Genomic DNA, 24,458 nt, shown 5'->3' with positions numbered 1-24,458 from the left:
CGGCCCAGTGCCTTGGTTTGATTCTTGGGCGGACCAGGTGAGATAAGGGTTGGGATCAGTTATTCCATGACCAAAACCAACTCCAAATGTTATCCACTCATACTGTATGGATACTGAAGAATGAATTCTAAATTAAGCAATTGCCATCTGCACCCTTTGGAGAGGTTGCATTTTTTTTACATCTGGGAAGCAAGGAACAAGAAGCTACATGAACAATCCCAAACTACACCTACAATCATTGCTACGTTGAGAACGTACTTTCCTACCAGTACCTATCAATCACATATAGTATCCCTTAGCACCTGCAAATGAATACGGGCTGCTGACTGGATTTTCTTCTTTACAAATTGATGATTCTTGTGATCCTTTCACATCACAGGTAGCTCAGGATGCCCTTTCATCCTCCATCTAAGGGTGTCAATGGACCGGTTTAAAATCAATTTGGATGAATTGAACAGACCAACAAGACATTGGATTGGACCAATCCAGTCCAAAATATTTATTAAATTGGACCGGACCTGGCCCATTCTTAGTAAATTTATATTGGGTTATGTTGGATCAAGCCAATATCTAGTCCATTGATATAAGATTAGAATATAGGTGTCAATGGACCGGGTTTGGGTTGCAATCAATCTAAATTAAAATGAATTTGAACAGATTAGACGGTCCAGACATTGAATTGGACCAGTTCAAAATATTCATTGGATTGGATTAAACCTGGTCCATTTGTAATGAACTCACATTGGACTGGATCGAAATGGACCAAATCGAATTCAATTGACACCCCTACCTACAAAAGCACAAGGCCACCAGTCTATTTGTAAAGGACAACCTTGCTAGGCCATCAGTCCATATGATGCAGAACCAAGGGACCTTGCGGCGGGTCTAGAGGCAACTTCAACCCAGAATGCAGCTATGATCACACAGTATACAAGGACTTCAAGCAACTGGCATCCTTTTTCCAAAACCGAGTCATCCCCACTAAATGGGTGGAGCACCTTCATCAATCGAAGATGATCGAAATGTTAAAGTTCACCTAAGTCTTTTTTTTTTTTGGTTTTGTAAATAGAGAAAAATATCAGGCTGCTCATATTCTGACTAAGCATGTAAAGCTAGAGTAACTGCTCACGTTGACTCTAGCCGAAACTCTCATGTAATCTTTAACTATCAATGGTATGAAGCGGTCTCATTATTTAAAAAAAAAAAAAAAAGAAAATCTAAATGAAGTGAATTAAAGTTTAAATATGGCTTTCCATCTTTACATAAATTAATAGATATGGCTATGATAATAAAAACCTTGAAATGACAACTTCAAAGACCATACCAGGATTGGACTAAAAAGTAGGTATACCACTGTAGTGTTCTGTGCTTGCTTGGCATGCATACTCTTTACGCTGATTGAGAGCTTTCACGTTCCTTGCGACGGCGTTCTCTCTGATGTAACATGTATGTTCAATAATAAATAAATAAAACAAGCCGAACAACTAATAAATAAAAATGAAATAATGGAGAAAGATTGTGTTATCAGAATTAAATATACAGCTTTCATATTTAACGATCATTGACAAGGTATAAATTTCCAGAGTTTAGAATCATATTATGCATAGCCTCCCAATAAATGAATCATCTATTCATATAGTCACATATTTTGCATGAAAGCGAGTCTGATAGTGTGTAAGAGATAATGCGAATTTTTGGCCCAGTAAAAAAATGACAGGCCTCCAATTGTGAAGCTGCAGATAAAATAGTGAGGAACCCAAAGAAATAAGAATGTACTCAGATGGTTAGAAACTTGTCAAGTCAAATCTTGGTTTGAAGATGTAGTTATGATCTATAAATTCTTGGTCCCATTTCCTTCCATGAGCACCAGGCATACTCTACCTTGGAAAAACCATCCTTAGGGTCGTCCTACCAGGTATTTCAGGACTCTGGTATTTGCTTACATAAATGAAGAATGGTAATAAAACTCTTAGTAGAAATCATGACCAAGTACTTGTGATGCAACATGCAGTTCTTGTCAAAAGTGAGACTTGGAATTGATTTTAAGATCCTTGTTTTAGACTTTCTAGAACATATAAATAAAAGAAGAACATTTCTTTCCACAAACTGGATACAAGTGCATCATACACCAGTATACCACACATTTGGAACATAGTGCCGGTCCAGGTGGGTTCTCATGCAATGTTCAAGAAGATAGGTATAAAGTGCACTTTCAGCCAGTGGAAAAGATGAAAAAAAAAAATCAATTATCTTGCTACTCTCTACATATGATATTGGAAGTTCGTTAATGGCATTCTGTGAACTGGTCCTGTTTAAGTGTTGAAAAACAACAAAAAATTAAAACAAAAAAACAAAAAAACAAAACATAACTTTCAAATACCATTCTCATGGGACAAAGTCAAAAAATAGCTTGGTCTATGGCTTGATCTTTCCATCTGTAAATAGATTCTATTTGAGAAACATAAAAAAGAAAGCAATAAAAGCATTCACCTAGACCCTGAGACAGAGTCAAACAATGCCATTGTCATGCAAATCCTTGATCCCAAGGAAAGTTGGGAACAGTGAATTAGATTATCAAGCTCAAATTCATCATTGATTTTGGCTGGAGTCAGAAGGATTAGCAAATTTGGTTAATCTTAATATTTGTTCAGAAAACTATTCCCTATTTTGGATTCACTTGCAATTCACTTTTGACACCATTTGTATCAGGTATTGTCAAAATGTACTATTTTAAAAAGAGAGAAGTATCCTTAAATGTTAATTATATATTATTATTAAAAGAAGATGGGCAATTTTGCCTTCTCAGTAATGGCTCAGTAATGGTATGCCCATTTGTGCAGAAGATGGTCACCCAAATCATTAGCCTGGGGACAAACATAAACACAAGCATGAATAACCATCATAATTAAGATGGTACTAAAATTAAATGAAGGTTAAAAGCATACCCTCTTTTCCCAATATGGATAGAAGCAGATGAAATCATATACTTGGAGTAATGGTTAACAAACTTAAAACACAAGCATGAATAACTATCATAATTATGATGGTACTAAAAGTAAATAAAGACCAAAAGAATACCCTCCTTTCCCAATATGGATGGAAGCAGACGAAATCATACACTGGAGTAATGGTTGACACCAAGATCACATTGACCCCCATAAACACCAAGAGTGATGCCATAGGACGTGTTCTGTGTGGCATCTTTCTTTAATCTCAATGCTTTATCCTGGGATAATTAGCCCAAGCATGAGGAACTAATCCATGTTTCAAAAGTATACAATGAGATGAACATGTCCAAGTATTACAATAACAAATAATAACAACAGCAATAACATTAATAGCAATAAGAATACCCTACAAAGCTGTAAGTAGCATATTTTTAGATGTTGCATAATGATGCAGAAATGGAAAGAAGAAAAAAACCATGGAGAAAGAAATCAGTTTATCCCAATTCCTCGTAGAGTGATAATTTCATATTTTTGGTGATTACAATTTTGATATTTTTAAATTTTTTATTTTCCAGTTTCTTTAGAAATAGCGTTAAAAAGGCCATCACCTAATGTTGGTCCCAGCTATTTGGGGTCTTGGGAGGGGTCAACTGGATACAAACCTAACCTTTGGCATTTTTTGGCACAAAGTGGTCACTCACAGACACAAACCCACATTTCACATTTATCAGCCTAAGATTTTAGTCATTTTACCATTACACCAAGCAATGGCCCATTTTCTTTAAAACAGGGTTAATTGTCTTAAAGTGTAATATTAGAGAAGTTTTTGAATGTGGGAAACTTGAAATCGCAATAATGTCATTTTTCCTTCAGATTATTTTTCAAGGATTCTTATTATCATTTGATAATGTCCTTTTTCTCTAAAGGTTATACCCATAGTTTCATCCTAGTCCTAAAGAAATTAGGAGTTGCATCTGGCCAGCTCTTGAATTTAAATTGGAGTTTGTAAAAGGGAAATCTGAGTCCTTATGCCAAGTTTATAAATAGTGTCATTGTAATTGGAAATATCTCCCGTTTCTCCTCTGCAATCAAGGAGATGTAGAATCAATAAATAAGTTATTGTAAAACCACCGATGAACATTTCTCCAATAGACCACCCAGTGATTTCAAAGGCGCACCTAGGCCCAAGATGCAGCATTTTCGAAATGTGCGTGCCTGCTGCACCTAGTACGCCATGCGCTTTAGCCCAGGCATGCGCCTTTTTTATTTTTTGCTTTTTCTTTTTTTTTTTAACCTAAAAGTTAGGCCAAGAGCTCTGCCCCCAAACACCCGGCACCAGGGTGGATGAGAACCCCCTATTTGCTAATGTTGTTCATTCATTCATGCTAATAAAATATCTTCTTAAAAGGCAATTAAAATTATAATATCTTTTTTTGTGTGCAAGGATCAACAAAGGCGACTCATAGAATCAGGGATGGAAGAAGTTTTACATCACAATAGCTATTTGAAGTAATGTAATTGAGGAAAAAAAGAGATTGCGGGTTTTACATGCTTGAAAATGTTTTATATGTTTGATTTTATTTTTAAATGTTTATTTGAATACGTTTTGCATATTATGTTTTTTTTAGAGAGAGAGAGAAGGTATGGTATCATTGTATTATATGAACAAAAAATGTACAAAAAGATGTACTAAGGAAACAAGAAAAAACTGTTCCCTCTTGAAGACTCATGCTATACAAAAAAAAAAAAAGATTATCCTATACAAAAAAAAAAAAAAGGATTCAAAACCTACACCCTTAAACAACCTATGACCAGACAACCATGAGAATATCTTCCCTACGATTTTCTGAAACATGGAATCAGCGGAACTTATCTTGCTCTTGAAGACTCGTGTATTTCTTTCTTGCCAAAGGCACCAGAATACCACTGTTGGGGTTATATTTCAGATTAATTTTCCATTTTTACTCAGTCCTTCCACCTTCCAACCCTTTAGAAAGTCATCTACATCCTGAGCAGCAGCTTTGTACTTCAAACAAGTGTGAAATTCTGTTAGATCTCAGAGTAACTGCAGTGCAGTAAAAGGTGATCCACTGTTTCCAGTTGTCCTTCGCAAAGAACACAGCTAGCTGAATCCAGTACAGCACCTTTCCAAGTAAGGTTGTCCCTTGTACATGTTCTGTTGCGATTGGCTGTCCGGACAAAAAAAAAAAAAAGATATTTTTTAAGGTACAGTTTTACAAGAGATGATGTGAGTAGGGACTGAATGTCCTAATGCATTGTACAAGGCCTTGTAAAAAGATTTAATTATGAATCTTCCAGTCTTCTCCCACTTCCAGATACTACTGTCAGACCTGGCAAACTCCACCTGTGTACTATATAGGAGCTGCAAAGTTCCATCCATTCATCCACTTCCCAATTGTTTAGGTTCCTCCTGAACTGTGGGGTTCAGACCAAGCTACCATCTTGAATTTGCAAGCTTTCAGCAACCTTGACTTCTTTGTCTACTGCCACTTCAAACAAAGGAGGGAATCTCTCATACAAGGGCCTCTCCCCACACCAAACATCCTTCCAAAATTTCACCCTCTCCCCATTTCCTATTTTGAACTTCACACCTTTTGCAAACAAGTTGTAGGCCTTTTCAATTCCTTTTCAAACCAAACACCCGTAGGACTGATTTGAAGCTCCTAGATCCCATCCAAAATTTCTATCTCCTTATTTGGCCTGCACAACCCTTTTCCAAAGCCCTCTTTGGCACTCCCCAAATGTCTGAAACCACTTCCCTAATCCCTAGCAAGGAAATACTGATGTTTTTCACCCTTCTAACCCCCAACCCTCCTTTAGATATGGACTGACAAACCTTGTTACAATTTACCAAGTGGTACTTCTCTTTCCAGGCTCTCCAAAGGAAATCTCTCATCTTCTTTTCAATGATAGCTGTCATTCCTACCAAGATTGGGTACAAAGATAAAAGATACATGGGGAGGGAGGAAAACACACTTTTCACCAGGGTAACTTTGCCTCCATAAGAAAGATATTTGGCTTTCCAGAAGGCCTATTTCTTTCTAAGTCTTTCTACAACTGTCTCCCAAATTGTTTTGGAGTTACATTTTGCACCCAGGCGCATTCTCACATTTCTGCCCAACGAGCCATCTCCTGCACCTCACCTGCAGCCACTAACTCACTTTTGCTTAAGTTGATTTTCAGCCCCAAAACTACTTCAAACCATTTCAGCACAGACATTACAAAATATAACTGCTCTTGTGATGCATCATAGAAGATAAGTGTCATCAGCATATTGCAGTAAATTAACCTCCACCCTCTCATTACCTACTGAAACCTTCTAAAAATCCCCCCAAGCCAACCCTTTTCACAATCTGTTGAGAGCTTCCATCACACAAATAAACAAGAAAGGGAATAGTGGGCCCCCTTGTCCAATCCCCTTCAAACTTTTAAAGTATCCATTAGCTCTTCCATTTACCAGAACCAAAAACGACGGGGTACTAACATATATCTTCTTCCAATTTCAAACATTTAGATCCAAAATTCATCCTTCTAAGCCTGTAGTCCAGGAAACTCCAATTCACATGATCATATGCCTACTCCAAATCTACTTTGCAAAGCAGCCCACCCCTTCCACTTCTCAGCCTTCAGTCAATTAATTCATTTGCTACTAAGACCCCCATCCACCGTCAACCTTCCTCCCACAAAAGCCCCTAGGCACTCCAAGATAATGCACCCCATAACTAGCTTAATCCTTCTTGCTAAAGAAAAGTACACATTCTGTTTTGATATAAAATCTTTGAAAGATAGAAAGAAAGAAAGAAAATAAAAGGTTTGTGCATAGAAAAAAAGAGAAGAGAAGTTGAAGAGAATGGGGAGAAGCCAAAATTAGGTCTGGCCGCCCCTTTCATTAGCTCATATACTCATAAATAAAACTGAGTACAAAGACAAGTATGCCCTTAGTAAGTCAGTTTCATGTAAAAGTAAGTAAACACTCTTAATTTAAACATAAACTAATGGACCTTGGGCCCAATAACTCATTAACCACGCTTTGTAAATAAAAACAAATGTTTTCATCCCAAAACCAACACTCCCCCTCAAGTTGGGAATAAATGTCACACATTCCCAACCAGTGAAGATCATGCTCCAGTTTGTTTCTTGCAACAACTTTTGTAAGAACATCAGCAAGTTGCAAGTCGGATGCAACGTATGGTAAGCACACTTCTCCAGATGTCACCATTTTCCCTTATAAAGTGTCTATCCACTTCTATATGCTCCGTCCTATCATGCTGAATTGGGTTATTGGCAATGTTAATTGTTGCTTGATTGTCACAATATAGCATCATAGGTTCTTCGGCCTTAATTCCAATCTCCCCTAACACGGATCAGACTCAGAGGAGATTTGAAACACAATGTACCATGGCTCTGTATTCAGCTTCTGCACTTGACCTTGCTACAACTAATTGTTTCTTACTCTCCCATAAAACTAGATTACCTCCAACAAGAGTGCAAACCCCTAATGTAGATCTCCTGTCATCATAGGACATAGGCACCTTGCCCAATCAGCATTTGTGTAAGCCTCTAACTTCAAATGTCCATGGTCAGCAAACATTTTGCCACTACCTAATGTAGAACTCCTGTCATCCTAGGAGCATAACTGTTAGACTCATAACAGTCTTTAGAGTCGATCTGGTAGACTCAATAATCCTAATAGGACTCAAACTAAGTTGTCATATCCTATTTCAATTCAAAGAAAGACTCAATAACTCTAATCCTGCTTGTGCAATGACTCTGAAATTTTAAATACAAACAAACTATAAATAAACAATTAAAACATATTATTGGACCCCATAGAAAATTGCAAAATGACAAAATACCCCTACTGTCCACAAATACAAAAATACATAAAATATCATAAATTTTCATTTTGACTCGGAAACTCTTACATCATTCTCCCCCAATTCAAAAAAACTCGTCCTCGAGTTTTGAAGAACTTGAGGATAAAAAGTTGATATGCCCCAATTACAAAAGGAGTAGGACTTCCCACAGCTACATGCTTGGTATGTAGAGGCCACAGACAGAACTAGAAAAGGATCTTGAAAGAAATGTATTTTTGAAACACTGTCCTCCATAACCATCTTTATTAAATCATCAATAACATTAGTTTCTTGAACACCTAATTCATCAACCAGCGATTGTGATGAATTTTCCCCTCGCTTATCCAAATTCTCAACTGCAACATTTGGAACTTTTCCTTCAACCTCTAGCTTAAGAATCACCATCTTTATGTATTCTGATATCCTTGGTTTTTCAACAAACTCTAGGACTCCTTTCATTGTTGATGTTGGTGGAACTTGTGCTAATGTCAGGTTGTAAATCTTGAATTGATTCTAGTTGAACTTGAAAGGTAAAGTCACTTACTTCCTTACTAGGATCTACTACAATCAACACATTTGCATCTTGCACCCTGAATTTCTTTAGCTTGCTCCACTTCTATTTCTTCTTGATCATTAACCTCAAACTGATCATGGGTGTTGGGGACTTCAGCAATTTCTGTTTTTTATTGGCCTGCACCCTTTTGACTTTTAATATTTACAACTCCTATAGCTTGAAATTCTTCTTCTTTAGCTTCATCCTCAACTTTAGCTCTAGGATAGGCATCAACTTGCAAGGAATCATCTACTTTCTTTTCAACTCTGTACCCTCTTCCCATTGACTTCAAGTTCTTTGTTGTAACCTGTTGTTGCTTCTTTTGCTCGAAATTAGTCAACTCCATATATAAATCATCATGGAAGTCTAGTGAGATGTACTTTTCTTGCAAACACATCTTCATCTCTGGTATTACCAAAAAAAAAAAAAATCTTCATCTCTGCCCATGTACTAATTGGATCATTGCCTCTATTTTTTGTTGCTCTAGAGTTCTCCACCATACTTTAGCATGACCCGTCAGCTTCAAATCAAAATATTCTTCTAGTTCAGCAACCCAATCAAAGTATGCTTGTGGATCGTCATCTCCTTTGAAATCTGGTATTTTCCTTTCTCTTCTAACATGTTTGAAAACCTTGCTCCCATAGCCAACATTATTAGATCTGTTTTCTTCCACCATCTTCTCAAATAAGTCAATCAAAGACCCTTCATATAGTTCAGAAACCCAATCATCATTGACTCTAGACATGTAAGATTGTCTAGAAGATACCCTAGACCTATAGAATCAGTCACGTTGTGAGAACATAGTGAATAAACCATTAGCTCTGATACCAAACTGATATAGGACCAGCTCAGTTCTAGTCCTTGGAGAATGTTGAATGGTCTTCTTGATCAGAGTTTTATGGCTTTCAATGGTTGTAATGGCTTCTTAAAGGAATAAGAGAGAAAATAGGGAGAGAAAGAAGAGAGAAAATAACTGGAATCACTCACATGGTGCTTAGAATCACTCTAGGGCACGGGAATCACTCACCATAGCTAGCATAAGCTGAAGAAAACTCAATAAACTCCTTTGCCTTTTGTGTAAAACGTCCATAAATATTTATAGTCTCTAAACTCATAATAATCCTAGGAGTCAAACTGTTAGACTCATAGTAGTCTTTGGAGTCAAAACTGTTACTCAATAATTCTAGTAGGACTCAAACCTAAGCTGTCATATCCTGTTTCAATTCAAAGAAGACTCAATAACTCTAATCCTACTTATACAATGACTATAATAGTCTTAGGAGTCAAATTATTAGACTCAATAATCCTAGTAGGACTCAAACTAAGCTGTCATATCCTATTTCAATTCAAAGAAGACTAAATAACTCTAATCCTACTTATGCAACGACTCTGAAATTTTAAACATAAACAAACTATAACTAGACAATCAAAATATATTATTGGACCCCACAGAAAATTGCAAAATGACAAAAATACCCCTACTGTCCAAAAATACAGAAATACATAAAATATCATAAACTTCCAATTTTGACTCTTCAGCTCCTGCATCACTTTGGCAGGATTTCTATTCTTCTAGTTATTTTCAGTTGTGATTTGCTTCAAGTAGCTTTAGTATTTATTTTGGTAAGAATTTAAATTTTTAAAGTTGCTTCCTTATTAGAAATTTATTTTAAGCATTTAACGGCTCAACAAGTCATTTTTTGAAGGTTTTCAAAGAATTCTAGTCAATTCAGTTCAGCACTCCATCTATAGGTATGAGAGATAGATTTAGAGTCATTAGACCATGGAAATAAGTTCATAACTTTATATAGGGTCTATATTGTTTCTATTTGAAAGAGGATTTTATTGATAGAACTAATAAATTCAAGAAATCATTATGAGCTGATTCCTAACAGTTCCCCTAGGCACACGGGTTCTTTAGCATCACTAAATTCTAAGTTAAAAGGTCATTAAAAATGTAGATCCCAGCTTATCTGGTGTCCTTTGAGGGGCCATTGCTTGGTGTAATGGCAGAATCTTAGGCTTATTCACTATAGGTAATTGATGACTGTTCCATGATGATGACCGACAATTGCACTATTGCCAGGTTAATCAGCTCAAGCCATCAAAGTTGGCCAAACCGCTCTAGCCATCAAAGGGGATTCTGTTAAAATTATAAAATGGCTAGGGGAGAAGGAGTGGACCTTGGAGATTAGCTCACTATCTGACTTAGGCAAGAAACCTTTTTTTATCATAAATATGTATTTTATTAAAATTCAGATTGTAAGCAGTTTATACAACTTGATGATGGGGCTGTTGATCCCCTTTAATCACTCTAGCCACCCCTCATTACAGTGTAGCCCAAAATAATTGTTGTCTCAATGCCCCTTGTTCTGCTAATCCATCAACTAGCTCATTTGCACTTCTTCGGACCCATTTAAATTCAGCCGCAACCTCCTTTGCAATCTTCTTCACTTCCCTAATCACATGTTTAAATGTCCATGGGGTGTGGCTGCTATTTGTTGCCCATGAAATTACTACTTTTGAGTCCCCTTCCACTTCAACATGTCTGCATCCTAGTTGTTGGCTAACTTTAACCCTTGTAGTAATGCCAATAGTTCAGCCTTCAGTGAGTTTCCTTTGCCAATTGGTCCTAAGAATATACCCAATATCCTCCTGTCGTAGTTTCTTAATACTCCTCCTCTTCCTGATATGCCTGGATTTCCATATGAGCACCCGCCAAAATTGAGCTTTACTTTATTGCCTTCAGGTGGTTTCCACTCCATCCTTACTTTATCTCTTACTCTCGAAAATTGTGCTACTTCGGATCATGTTCTTAGAATATCTGCGACTGAGAAGACTTGAAAACAGTCCAAGAGTTTTACCCAATGGGCTACTTTTACCTTGATACTATCAATCACTTCCTCTACTATTCTACTTTTTTCCAAGAAAATTATGTTGTTCCTCTCTTCCCATATTACCCAACAAATTGCTGCCTTTGTTGTTTTCCACATTACCATCCCTCTTTTCTTTCTTTGTCTCAAGAAATCATGATTGAAGAGTCCTACCACATCTTGAGGGGGAGCCCACCTGCAACCAAAGAGAGTGCAAAAGAATTCCCAAATTCAATGCACGAAAGAACAAGATATCATTAAATGAGAAAGGGCCTCACCACTTTCCTTACACAATGAACGCACATGAGGAGAAAGGCACATATAGGCCTTCTTTTCTGCAGCATATCACAAGTGTTTACCTTACCAAGGAATGCTTCCCAACAGAAAGCTTGGATCTTTGGGGGAATAGGCTTGCACCAGATTTCTTTTACAGGGGGAAGCAAGTACTTTGAAGAAAGAAGAGCAAGAAAAGAGGCCGCCTGGAGAGCCTACCCAGATTCTAGAGTCTTCCAACGAAGGGTCCAAGTGGATCTGCCCTAAGAAGTTCAGTAAGCGGGTTAAGGATTCACACTCATTCTCCCTTAGTCCCCTTCTAAAGCCCAAATTCCAATTCACACCAATTGGACACGGTGATCCCAGCATGGATATAGCTTCCCCCTTTAGGTTAGAGAGTGCAAAGAGATCAAGGAATTGATCTTTTAGTGGGGGTTCCCCTACCCGTAGATCTTCCCAAAACAGAATTCTATTACCTTGTCCCACATCGAACCAGATGGAATTGAGGAAAGTAGGAGTAGATTTCATGAATTGCTTTCCAAAGAGAAGCCGAGGACCTATGAGGGGAAACTTTTGCATCCCAACCATTTCCAACCACCCCATGAATGCTCTCAATCACTTTGTGCCACAACCTGTCACCCTCAAAGGGAAACCTCCAAAGCCACTTACCTAGTAGAATTGTGTTCCTTAAAAGGATGTTCCCAATTCCCAAACCCCCTTGTTCCTTGGGTTTACCAACCTACTCCCACTTAATCAAGTGATCTTTCCCTTCCCCTCCTAGGTCCCATAGGAAATCTCTCATATTCTTCTCTAAGCATCTTGCTACCTTAGAAGGGATTCTAAAAGTTGAAAGGAAATAGGTGGGAAGGTTTGCCAAAGTGGCTCTAATCAAGGTTATTCTTCCACCCAAAGAAATGTAATTCCTCTTCCAAAGGGCTAACTTCCTATCAAACCTTTCTAACATTGGTTTCCAGAAACCAACTGACTTGGGATTTCCTCCTAAGGGTAAAAATAGGTAACTAATAGGCCAGCTTCTGATCTCACACCCCAAGATTTCCGCAAATCTTATTAGTTCTCCTTCCTCCAAATTGACCCCTACAATTCCACTTTTGGTCCAATTTATCCTCAGGCATGTCACTCCCACAAAATTATTCAGCCGCACCCTCAAAATTTCCACCAACTCCTCATTGTTTCCTTCACAAAAAAAATATGGTGTCATCTGCAAATTGGAGATGGGTAACAATCACTCAATGTCTACCTACCCTCCACCCTCTGATGAGGCCTTGAGCATCAGCTTTTGCCACCATTCTACTTAACACTTCTACCACTAAGGTAAACAAGAATGGGGATAGAGGGTCACCTTGCCTAATTCCTCTCCTGGCCGAGAGGAAATCCTTTGTTGTACCATTGATTAGGATTGAGTAGTGAGCTGAACTCAAGCATCCTTTGATCCAAGCCCTCCATCTATCTCCGAATCCGAATTTTTCTAAAACTTTGAGGACATCCCAACTAACCAAGTCATAGGCTTTTTCTATATCTACCTTACAAACCAACCCCTTTTCTCTACCCTTTATTCTTTCCCCTACACATTCATTAGCCACCAAGATTTTATCCACAATCTGCCTTCCTTCTACAAAAGCTCCTTGAAAAGGAGAGATGATCAAGGGTAATACCCTTTTTAGTCTTTCTGCTAAAACCTTTGACAAAATTTTGTAAACACACCCGATGAGACTTATTGGTCTTAAGTCTTTAGAGGTTTTAGCCTCCCTCTTCTTTGGAATCAAAGTGATAAATGTGGCATTTGCTCCTGGTAATACCTCCCCTTTGGAGAAAAATTCATTAAAGACTTCTAGGATGTATGATTTCACCATATCCCAACACTCTTGATAAAAGACCATGGAGAAGCCATCCGACCCAGGGGCTTTAGATATGTCCATTGAAAAAATAGCTTCCTTGATTTCTTGCAGAGAAAATCTCCTTTCTAGGACACGAGATTATTCTTCTGATAAAACATCCCTTCCATCTTTTGCAATTCTGGCATCACTTCGTGTGGGCTTGAGAAGATTTCTTTAAAATGATTTACAAAGATCCTTGTAATCCCCTGACTTTCTCTTACCACTTGTTTCTCTTCCTCCACACTCAAGATTAAGTTCTTCTTTCTCCTTCCAATTGCAAGAGAGTGAAAAAACTTAGTATTTCCGTCCCCCTCTGCTAGCCACTGACACCTAGATTTCTGTCTCCAACAAATCTCCTCCTTTCGTACTATCTCTTCAAGTTTTTGCTTTTGATTCCATCTTTCCCCTCTTCCTTCTTCTTAAATGACTCTGAGAGCCTCTTTCCTATCTAGCTCCTTAATCCTTTTCACCAAGTTATCTTTTATTTCCTCTACCCTTCCAAAATGAGCTTTACTCCATTCTTTTATTTTTTCTTTTAGCCACTTCAATTTCTAGAGAAACCTACCACTTTCAACCTCCCCAAAGGTCTGAGTGCCTCCCACCACTCCTTTAGCCTAGTCTTAAAAGTAGGGTCCTCAAACCACATATTCTCAAATCTGAAAGGAGAAGGGCCTCCCCTTGGGATTTCTTTCTCGATACAAATAGGGCAATGGTCTGAGGTAACTCTAGGTAAACCTCTTGCTATCAAGGATCCCCACATTTCTTCCCACTAAGGAGATAAGAGGAATCTGTCTAGTTTGGAGCAAGTTGGGGGGGATTGAAAGTTTGACCAAGTATAATCCACCTGAAGCAAGGGGGGTTTCTTAATTCCAAAGAGTCTATTAGCCTATTGAACCTCCTCATGCTAGTAGTAAATCCCTAGTTCGGGTTGTTTGATTCCCCCGAATATCTGATGACATTATAATCACCCCCCACACACCATAGGCCATTCAACAATCCCCTATTGGCACATAGTTCCTCCCAAAAATCTTCTCTTTCTCTGCAAGAATTAGGGTCATCCACATTTGTTAAAACCCATTCTCTTTCGTCCAACTTTCCTCCACACATTCCATTTCCTCACTCCTCCATATGGTCAAAATTCCCCCTGAAGCTCCCCATGAGGGTGTATATGACCAGCTCAAACCCCTAGCTCCCAAAATACTCCTTATCCACCTTCTATTCAACTCTGATAATTTGGTTTCTTGAATCATGATCAAGTCTGGTTTTTCTTTCCTAAAAAGATTCCTGATTAACCTTCTCTTCTTGGCACTTCCTCATCCTCTTACATTCCAACTTATTATTTTCATCTTAGTGATTTGTGACACCCCTAGGTTGGTACTTCTCAACACTCCCCTCTTCTTTCTTCCCATTCTCCTCCTTCTCATAATTTATTCCACTCTTAAGCTTCTCAATCTCACTCGTTTTCCTTTCCAAGGTCTCATTCTGGGTTTTCTTTGTCTAGGTAGTGAGTGGGTTTAGGCTAACATCAACACTATCCATACCTAGGATTGGGTCAGCTAGAACTTCCAGGATTAATGATATAGCCCTAGCCCTCTCCTCCTCTACTCCGTCTCCCAAAAGATTCTTTGGCTCCAAAATTGTGGCAATTCGGATTGAGAGTTCCATAGTAGGTGGGGTTATGACAGGACCTGCACAGGTAGCCAAGAACAAATTACAGACCTCTTTAGAAGGAAGCAACGGAGAGGAAAATGGAACAGGAGATAAAGGTGTAGGGATTCCCTGGTTCGGCACGTCCAAAACCTCCCTTCGATCGAAGCCATTGAGAGTCCTTGACAAGTAAAGCTGGGATATCATCTAACTTTTGTTCCTCTTGTGTACATGTGCTTCGGATAATGCTGATATCCGGTTCTCTATCTTGGATATCCTGAATTTGTGTCTCCCTTGGTATTTCTCTTGGATATCCTTATATTCGGTTCTCTATCAGCTACAACTAGGTTCGCCTTAGGGGATGAGGGAAGTCTCACCTCAATTTCTTCTTCTGGTGACAACACAGAGATTCTAAAGGGGTCTTCAAACAATATTTACATCCATGTTATCTCATCATTCCACAAATTGTAAGTTTTAGTTGGTGAAACACTTCCAATGCTGCTTTCATCGTGCCAGACATCTTCTTGCTTTGGATCTTCCCAATCGTCTTCTTCCTTAGAGTCTTCACACTCGGGCCTATTAAATTTTGGGTTTGACTTGTCTAGAGTTTGTTTTTGCAACCGGCATCCATTTCCAGTTGCTCTTTGACCGATCAGTTCTTACCCCAGCGTCATCGACTGCTTTTAGAGGGGTTCTAGAAAGATTTTCCGTGACCGCTGCAATAGAGGAGGTTGCAAGGGTTGATTTGGATGATGATAGACCCGAGCAACCGTCCCCAAGCCTTTGGGCCAGCTTGCGCCCATGTAATTTTAAGTGGACACATGACCTGTTTAAGTTATCTGGTTCGACCAGTTTAGACCTTGGGTCCAGTCTTGGCGCCCTTCCAAAATTTGTTCTTTTATTTCCGCCCCCTCCAGCTGCCACGTCAGCTGATATTAGATACGTCCACTTCCTCTAGGACTCCGTCGCACAGATCTGCGATTTTCTTGAAGTTTTCACAGGACCAAAGATGAAATGGGAGCCCTAGCACTTTGATGCGAAAGATTTCTATCTGATCTACACGATTTGCATTCAGCCACCACTGACTGTTCACCATTACTCCTTCAACAGTCTGAATGGGAAGCGTGTGTATTTCTTCCACCCAATTGTCTGCTTCTAGTTCTAGTATTGCATTATCTTCTTGAAATGGTCGAAGAACAAAGCTTCCATCCACTTCCAGTTTTCTTTCAATCTCCTCTGCGGCACATCCCCAACTGCCTACTCTTTTGTTTGCAAGTATCATATATTTTTTGCGCCAGTTCTGGTATGTTTGATCTTCCTTCTCACCAACTATATGTGATTGATTTTCCTGTGCTTGGTCGGGTTGGATATTTGTTGGCATGTTTCCGTTTCTCCATAAGAACATCTGCAATTCCTTTACGAACAGCATCCACCCCTTGCTTTGTTTTCCCATGGGAATACAAGTCATTTGTCTTCTACCTTCACCAAACCATTCTGAAACTGTTACAAACCAGCCCTTCCTATTTAGTTGAAGTTCAGCTACAAACTCCTTTCCATTGATTTTGATTGAGTTCTTCCAGGCTTGTGTTTTCCTTGACACTAAAGCTACATCTCGGAAACCCTTCAGCCATGCTGCTACCTCCCTTTGGAGATAAACTGTGGCTCTTTTTTCTTCTCTTATCTTCAGAAATACCAGAAACCTCGTTTTTACTTCTTCTAGTTTGTATTGCTTTGCTTCGAACGAGACTTCCTTTCTCCACCTTCCCACTACTTCGAACTCTCCCTCCATATAATACCTCATTATTCAGACAGGCAATGACTGACTGGTGAATCTCTCTTCTGCTACCTCACACCTCCATTCCTCCTTCAACTAAGGCTTAAAGTATTGATATGACTGAGGCAAGAGACCTTTTGAATTCCCTGATTGTTTAAATTCAGCTGGATTCCTAGGGAACTAAACTCTTTAGAAGACAACCTAACAAGCCAGGTACTCAGAGGGAAGTTTTATTTAGTGACAGACACTTACCTTTGTAATCTCTGTGTTGGGCTTTTCTTGTACATTATATCATATACTGTAATTTTCTGATTCTTAATACAATCAATTACACTTTCTCTCAAATAAAAACAAGTTAGATAATGACTTCCACACCTGGGATTTGGGCTTCAGAAGGAACTTAGCCCACCAAAGTTGCATTCCCAGATATTATGTCTCACCTACCGTCATGTACAGATGTTACACCAACCATCTAGTGTCTTACACCTAGATCCAGACAATATATAAACATGATGTTCCTTGAGGTAATATTAAAATAATTAAAAAGGGTCAACCAAGTGACCTGATGGACAATCTAGAAGACTAGAAGTGCAGAATGACATAAGGCTCAATACTATTGAATGCAAACATGGAACAACAGAGCACCATGCTGTCACAAAGCTTACAAGTCATCTTGAAACACATACAAGGCTCATCAAAGATTTTAAGGTGACTCGGTCAAAACCTCAGCCATGATATATTTCAGGAGATTTTAGGCCCAATCCCTCAGTTTCTCAGAACTTCTGCTAACTGAACTCAATGATTTGTTAAAGGGGGAAAACAAAAACAAAAGAAAACAGGAAAAGGACTTGACAATTTTGCAACTATTTGGAGAATGCAAGAAATTTCACCCCCCCCCCCACACACACACACAGACACATGCATACACAAAAGGGAGGCATCCAGCCCACTTCAGAAACCACTCTCTTGATTTTTTTAGTATCTTTCTATCATTGTTGATTTAATAATTCTAACTCTTATAAGAGGTTTAACATATGCCTACATATGGGATCACTTCAGCTCTTTCATATTTTCTGTATGATCATCTTACCCTTTTATATTAAACTGATTTTATTCATACTTCATTCTTGTCTAGGTTGAGCACAGTCATATTCATCTCAGTCTCGAGGGGGGTACAACCGATGGCCATTTAACCCAATTCCCAGAACAAAAATCTAGCATCCAAACTAAGCATCGATGATCAGAACAACAGAGCATGCATCGCATTAATACAAATCTTGAAGATGGCAAGCAGAACAATCACTGATTAATGGAAAAGCTGCAAGAAACGGACTGCTATGCGTATACCAGGGTTTAACACCCTTTGACCATTTCATTCAAAGCAAATTTGATTTTCAATAGAATGGAGAACAGAAGTAAATATTAAACAGCGACGCCATTAACATTCACTGTAATATTCCAAAGAGAAAAACAATGATTATTAAACCAGGTAATGACCAATTTCTTAAAAATATCGACCAAAATTCTTCCTGGAGCCCACAATAGAAAAAAATTAATAAATAAATAAAAGAACCGGGACAATCGTAGCATGGGATTGGGCTTTCACGGAATTGAGTTGGTTTCAAAATGCTTCTCAGAAGCCGGTTTGGTGATGGCCTCATTGCCACGCTCTGATAACCTCCCCGAATACCGACCATTACACAGCGATATACTTGATGAGATTATGCGAATATGAGGAATGTGATTTAAGAGAAAACACTGCGAAAATGGAGCTCACCTCTATCGAATATGGACCTGAACTCGTTCGCTGCGTCAGGGGAGATCTCAGTCTGTCTTGATATCGGGATGCTTGTCTTCAGGCGAGAACGGCGACATGAAATCTGTCTGGGAGGATTTTCTGATGGAAAGCGAGCTTCCAGGCTCGAGTTTCACTGAGAATAAGGGTTTGGCCTATGCTGGAGTCAATAAGAGTAAACGATGTACTGCTGCTGCAACTCTTCCGCTCTCACCGGTGGGGATGATGAACAGAGAACCAACGGCTGGAGAGCAAGGAAGAAGGGAAGAAGGAGTGGAAAAGGTGAGAAATGTGAGCGAATAGAGAAAAAACGGAGGGAGAGAGACGAAGAGCATAGAAAGGGTTCGCGCGCAGCTTTCCCCGCACGCGGGTGTTATCTTATTTCCTAATTTTTTAACTGATGAAGCATGGAAAGCATGGTTTAGACCAAGGTTTTAAAAATCGGAACCGTTTTGGCCATCGGTTCAGTCAAACGATCCGGGACAGTTTTCAGGTGAAACTGTTCGGTTTTCAAAACCATATTTCAGCTCAATGTTTTAAGAACCGATCTGGAACCAAAACCGCTTTGCAACTAGTTTACATATCACTAGTTTGACATTACGGTTCAAACGGATGATTCATTCTAATTTTAAAAATATAAAAAAATTAAAAAAATGCTCAAAATTGTTGTTCAGGTTAAATGGATCGATAGTTCAACCGACGCTGACCAAGTCTATGAATTTTGGTGGTATAGTAAACCACACAGTGACAATTTTATTTTGTGTCAATAAAACTACTTGTTTAACATGAGTGATTGAACCATTGACCATTTGACCCAACCACCTAGTTACGAATTGATTAAAACCAGACTAAAAGCTAGAATGCCCCGTAGGTCCTGATTTTACTAGTCAAAGTTAGAATAATCTTATATATATATATATATAATTTTATATAAATAAAAATATAAATTATATATAAATAACTAATAATATACTAACATACAACAATCTGACCCGTTCAACCCGAATGGTCGAACCAATTATCCATAATGTGAAGGCAAAAATGGTTTAGCTTTCGAGCCAAATTTCAAAACATTAATTTTATATATAGGGACATGTTATAGATTTTGTCAATATAGTATGGACATATAGTGATGGGCCATGTTTATGTCAATATTTTATAAAACATATAGTGATGAATATCAATATGACAATGTCCATTAGTATTGTATAAAATAAACGTTGTCAGATATCAATACTTGTCGGTATTGTACATAATTGTCAAGGTGTCCGCCTAGGCGACTAGGCGCCCTTGTCTAGGCGCCTCGCCTAAACGCCTTGACTTTTAGCAATTAGGCAACTAGGCGCCCGCTTAGGCGATTAAGCGTTCGCCTAGGCGACAAAAATGACAAGGTGGGCGCATTTTATAATATCATTTATATAATTGTATCTTATTAATATACATAATTGTCAAGGTGTGTCTCGTCCAAATGCCTTGACTTTTAGCAACTAGGCGCTTGCCTAGGCGACAAAAATGACAAGGTGGGTGCCTTTTATAATGTCATTTATATTGTTGTATCTTATTAATGTATGTATTAGTACATTTTATTATATGATATATATATATATCAATTATATTTTGTTTTAATGTTTTACTATTGAAATTTAAAAGATCAAAGGGTTTTGAGAAGAGAAAAAGAAAGAAGAAAAGAAAGGGGAAAGTAACAATAGAATAATAAAGTTATTTTTTCTATTCTCTCTCTAATTAGATAAAACAGAAACTCAATCATTGTTTTTTTTCCTATTTTACTTTCCATATTGAATATTTATCATATAAAGTTAATAACCTTCTTTAGCTGCTAATTAATATGAATTTGCTCTATTAAATACTTATTATAGTAGTATTATTTTTGAAAATAATGAAATTAATATATGTAAAAGATTTTTATCTTTTAGATGTGATGTTTTGCCACATTTTTATAGAAAATTTAATGTTTTTGCTAAAGAGAATTGTTATTTTTCAATTAACATACATGTTGAATGGTATATAAAACTAAGAAGCTAGCCAAAAGTTAGTTTTTCATATTATAAATTTTTTATCGCCTAGGCAACTAGGTGCCCCAATGTCACCCAGAATTGCCTAGACGCCTTAAAAACTATGATATTGTATAAGACATATAGCGATGTATCTAATAACCATTGGTAAAAACTACAAACACCAATGGATTATCACTATCCATAAAGATGACCGTCAATATAGATAGGATTTTAGTGATGAATTGATGATTGTGTTGATATTTTAGAGGACATATAATCACATATAAAAAATTTCCGTTAGTAAAAACTATATAAACCAACAAATTTGTAACTATTAGTATATGTACATTTTTTGTAATGTAGCAAATCCCACCACAAATCTATGACGATAAACCTTGAAAATATCAAGATCCCATTTCAACGACCTTGAATGATTAGACCTCGAAGACTAAGAGCAACCATTTATTTTTTCATATCAGAACCATCCACTTAATTCATGCCCACACATCAAATCTTAACTCAAAATTTCCCTTGTTTAACTGTCTAATCAACTAACATTCCAATTTGACGTTTATCATTAAACTACACAAGAAGTCATATCCCAATACCAAAATCATCAAATTAAAGCACCTAGCAAATCTAGCCTTAAATTGCTCAAATTCCTCCCAAAATTCCATTTTGGACATTCTCATTGGTTGATAACCCATAAGCTAAAACCTGAATCCAAACTAAATTTGTCAATCCACACCTCTGATTAAAGATCCACCGCTTCCACTAGATTCCAAACATTCAAAACTACATACCTACCAAATTTCATCCAAAAATCCCTCATTTGACCATTTCATCAATTAATGATTTAATTTTAGTAAATCTTATAGACTCAAACTTGTTAGCCATTGTGAGTGTTAGAAAAATGGATCACTTGGGCTGGGAATGGAGTTGCCACACATCAGTTACGAAATTAGAGGTGATGGGACCTCCGGGATTTGCATAAAAAAAACATCTTGATTTATTAGTGACTCCAAAGCTCGAGACAAGTTGAACCAACCTGAGTAAGACTCGGATGGGAGAGAGAAGGGATTAGGCACCCCTCTTTTAGGTCCAACAGGTGAGACCCACATGGTATCCCAAACAAACAAACACATAATATATAATTATTTAATTTGCTAATAACATAATAAAGCAAAACAAATAGAGAATAAGGTATCACAATATTTTTTAATATCTTATTATTAGTTTTTTTTATGGCCCAATTGCTCTTCTATAATCAGAGGTCCACTATTGATAGCCTTCTCTCACCTAAGTGAAGATGAATGTTCAAGACAAACCCAGCATTTTTTAACATGATTTAACTGAAATAAATCAAACCGCTATTCAATTCAAAAAATGCATTCGTGGGAGTGGGAGGAATCACAAACAAACCACGTATAGTGAAACCACGGACAATGAAACAAAGTAAGCAAATAATCACTAATCTTAAAGCATATCAAGCACAATAGATAATCAATTAAATCAAAAAGATGAAAAACATTAACTTTAATATTGCAGCAACCTTTGTATGATATAGAATCGATTCATCACAGGAGAGTGGAAGAAATAAAATAGAGGCCGATAACATAGAAAAAATAGATACGCTCAAATCCGATCTCCCAACAATTGGGATGTGTGTTATTCTCAAAACCAAAAGAAAAAAGAAAAGAAAAAAAACGACGGTACTGGGTTGGGATGGAGAACCTACATGAAGTGGTTTCCGTTGGATCTCCCCCTTCCCCTCAAATCCCGATCACAGCGCCTAGGAAGAAGAAGCGGTGATTAAAAAAAACGAAGCAATGGGAAGAAAAATGAAGCTTACCTGATTCGGTTTTGGCCTGGGTTCGCTGCAACAGCAAACGGAGATCGTGTCGGATCTGACGGGAGGAGGGTTGAGACGATCGCCGCCATTGGTTCGGTGTCGAGAGGTAAAAGAAGGAGGCGATCAGTGGATTTCGGTCAGTTGGTGATTTTTGCCGCTGCTAGTTCGTCGGTCGAGAGGAAAACGATGAACAACGTTTTTTGGGATTCAAAAATTAAAAGAAAAAAAAGGAAGAGGAGTAAGAAGCAGAAGGGAAAGAGAGAGAGAGAGAGTGAGAGAACGAGAATAAGAAAGAGGGAGAGGAATCCGATGAAGGGAGCGGAAAAGGACCAGAGGTTGAAGATGAACAGTGTCGAATGTGGGTTGTTCTTCGCTGTTGGATTCGCTGCTTCAAGAAGAAGATGAACAGTTTGGAGAAGGGAGACTATACGTAGCTGGAAAAGTTTGCCGAGCTGAGAACTGTCACCGCTCTGGTTTTCTGTCGAAGGAGATAATACTGTCTCAAAAAATGAATTCCGTCTCCCTTCCCTTCTAATGAAAAAGTTAGGGAAATTTTTATATTAGTATCTTTTACTTGCTGCAATAATTTAGTACAAAAACTTTTAAAAATCCACTTTTCCGTATAAGACAAAAAATTAACATTACAAATCTTTTACTTTTCCATTCAAAAAAGTTGGGGCCACGTTCTAGTGGTCATTTTAATAGAAGAGGCAAGAATTTAAGATAGTTAATTTTCTTGTTAATGTTTGGATGATTGACACTTGAAGGGCCTTTGTATATTTTTCAAATGTCAATTAATGGTTGGTTAATAGCAGGCACCAGATTGTCATGTTTTGAAGTCTAGGTACTGAATTGTCGCATTTTAAAGTTTGAGGACTAAAGTGGCACTAAGCCCAAGTACAAGCTACTAATAAGGAAGATTTCCAAAGTTTTAATATTATGTTAAAATGGCATTTTGGTGATTTTGGGGAATCTAAGGGTAATTTGATAATTTATAGGAATTTAGATCAAAGTCGGCCCAGGGGTCGAATGGTGATTCTAGTTCAACGATGGGGTTTATGCCTTTTTGGGTTGATGATCAAAGGGATATGATGGATTAGACCACAGAGTGGGGTTGTGCATGTGTGCACCAATAAAATTGACCGAAATTGAATCTTTTAAGATAAAAGGGTAAATGAAGGTATTCTTAGATGAATTTTCACAGGGTGGAGCTTTTGGACATTCTAAGTTGATTGGTGAGGTCATATTTGCCCAACTAGGTTCAGATTGGTCAGATATACACAGTATTTGATTCGGTCAATCTAGAGTCTTGAAACATAATATTTTTTACGATCGAAGGGCAAACAATGTCTATTTTGGATGAAATTTCTCAATGTAGCATTTTTGCATAGTTTGAGGTGATTGGTGAGGTTAGATGGAGCCAATTAGGCTCAGATCGGGCAGATTTGTAATCTGGTCAATCTAAGACCTTGAAATGAAGTCTTGGTGTGATAAAAGGGTACACGGTGGTATTTTGAGCTGAGATTTCAAAGGTGGGTATTTGGCGGTAATTAGGACCTGGTGATGAGGTTTGATCAGTCTTAAAGGGTTAAAATCATAGGAATTTGGGTTAATAGAATGCTTCGAAATGAAATCTTGATTTGATAAAAGAGAGAGTAAGAGAATCTGGGGGTAAAATTTTATGAGTAGGTGTTATGGTGTGTTGGGAGTTTAATGACATGTTTTGATCGGTTCGGATGTGTTAAGGTGAAGGAGATCTGGGTCCTGAGTGCTTAGGTTAACAAGAGGCATCGGAATGGAATCTTCGCTTGATGAATGGGTGAGCAGAGACATTTTGAGCTAAAATTTTATGGGTAGGTGTTTTGGGAGGTACTAGGTCTGGTGGTTGTGTCTGATATAATGGTTAAGGTGTAAGTGGGGGTTGATCGGGGCCATCGAATGGGTATCGGGTAGGTT

The 24,458-nt window shown here is 38.0% G+C and overlaps 1 protein-coding gene across 2 annotated transcripts; it reads right to left on the bottom strand.

Moving 5' to 3' along the window:
• Positions 1-1,107: 1,107 nt before the first annotated feature.
• On the bottom strand, positions 1,108-19,044 carry LOC148846074 (uncharacterized). 2 transcript variants are annotated; one of them, XM_088956250.1, is made up of 4 exons: positions 18,618-19,025; positions 17,216-17,326; positions 3,079-3,226; positions 1,108-1,434 (listed from the first exon to the last, which is right to left on the bottom strand). In XM_088956250.1, the coding sequence occupies exons 3-4, from the start codon at positions 3,199-3,201 to the stop codon at positions 1,390-1,392; spliced, it is 168 nt and encodes a 55-aa protein (XP_088812376.1). In that variant the 5' UTR covers positions 3,202-3,226; positions 17,216-17,326; positions 18,618-19,025; the 3' UTR covers positions 1,108-1,389. The 2 variants fall into 2 exon arrangements, with proteins under 2 accessions (XP_088812376.1, XP_088812375.1); XM_088956249.1 differs by lacking the exon at positions 17,216-17,326 and having other exon boundaries at positions 18,618-19,044.
• Positions 19,045-24,458: the final 5,414 nt, after the last annotated feature.

This window comes from Nelumbo lutea, chromosome 7 (assembly GCF_056320005.1).
Source record: "Nelumbo lutea isolate HS-2025 chromosome 7, American lotus-T2T, whole genome shotgun sequence".
Classification (NCBI taxonomy): domain Eukaryota; kingdom Viridiplantae; phylum Streptophyta; class Magnoliopsida; order Proteales; family Nelumbonaceae; genus Nelumbo; species Nelumbo lutea.
The sequence above is the reverse complement of the archived record's forward strand: the minus strand, read 5'-3'. Positions and strand labels throughout refer to the sequence as shown.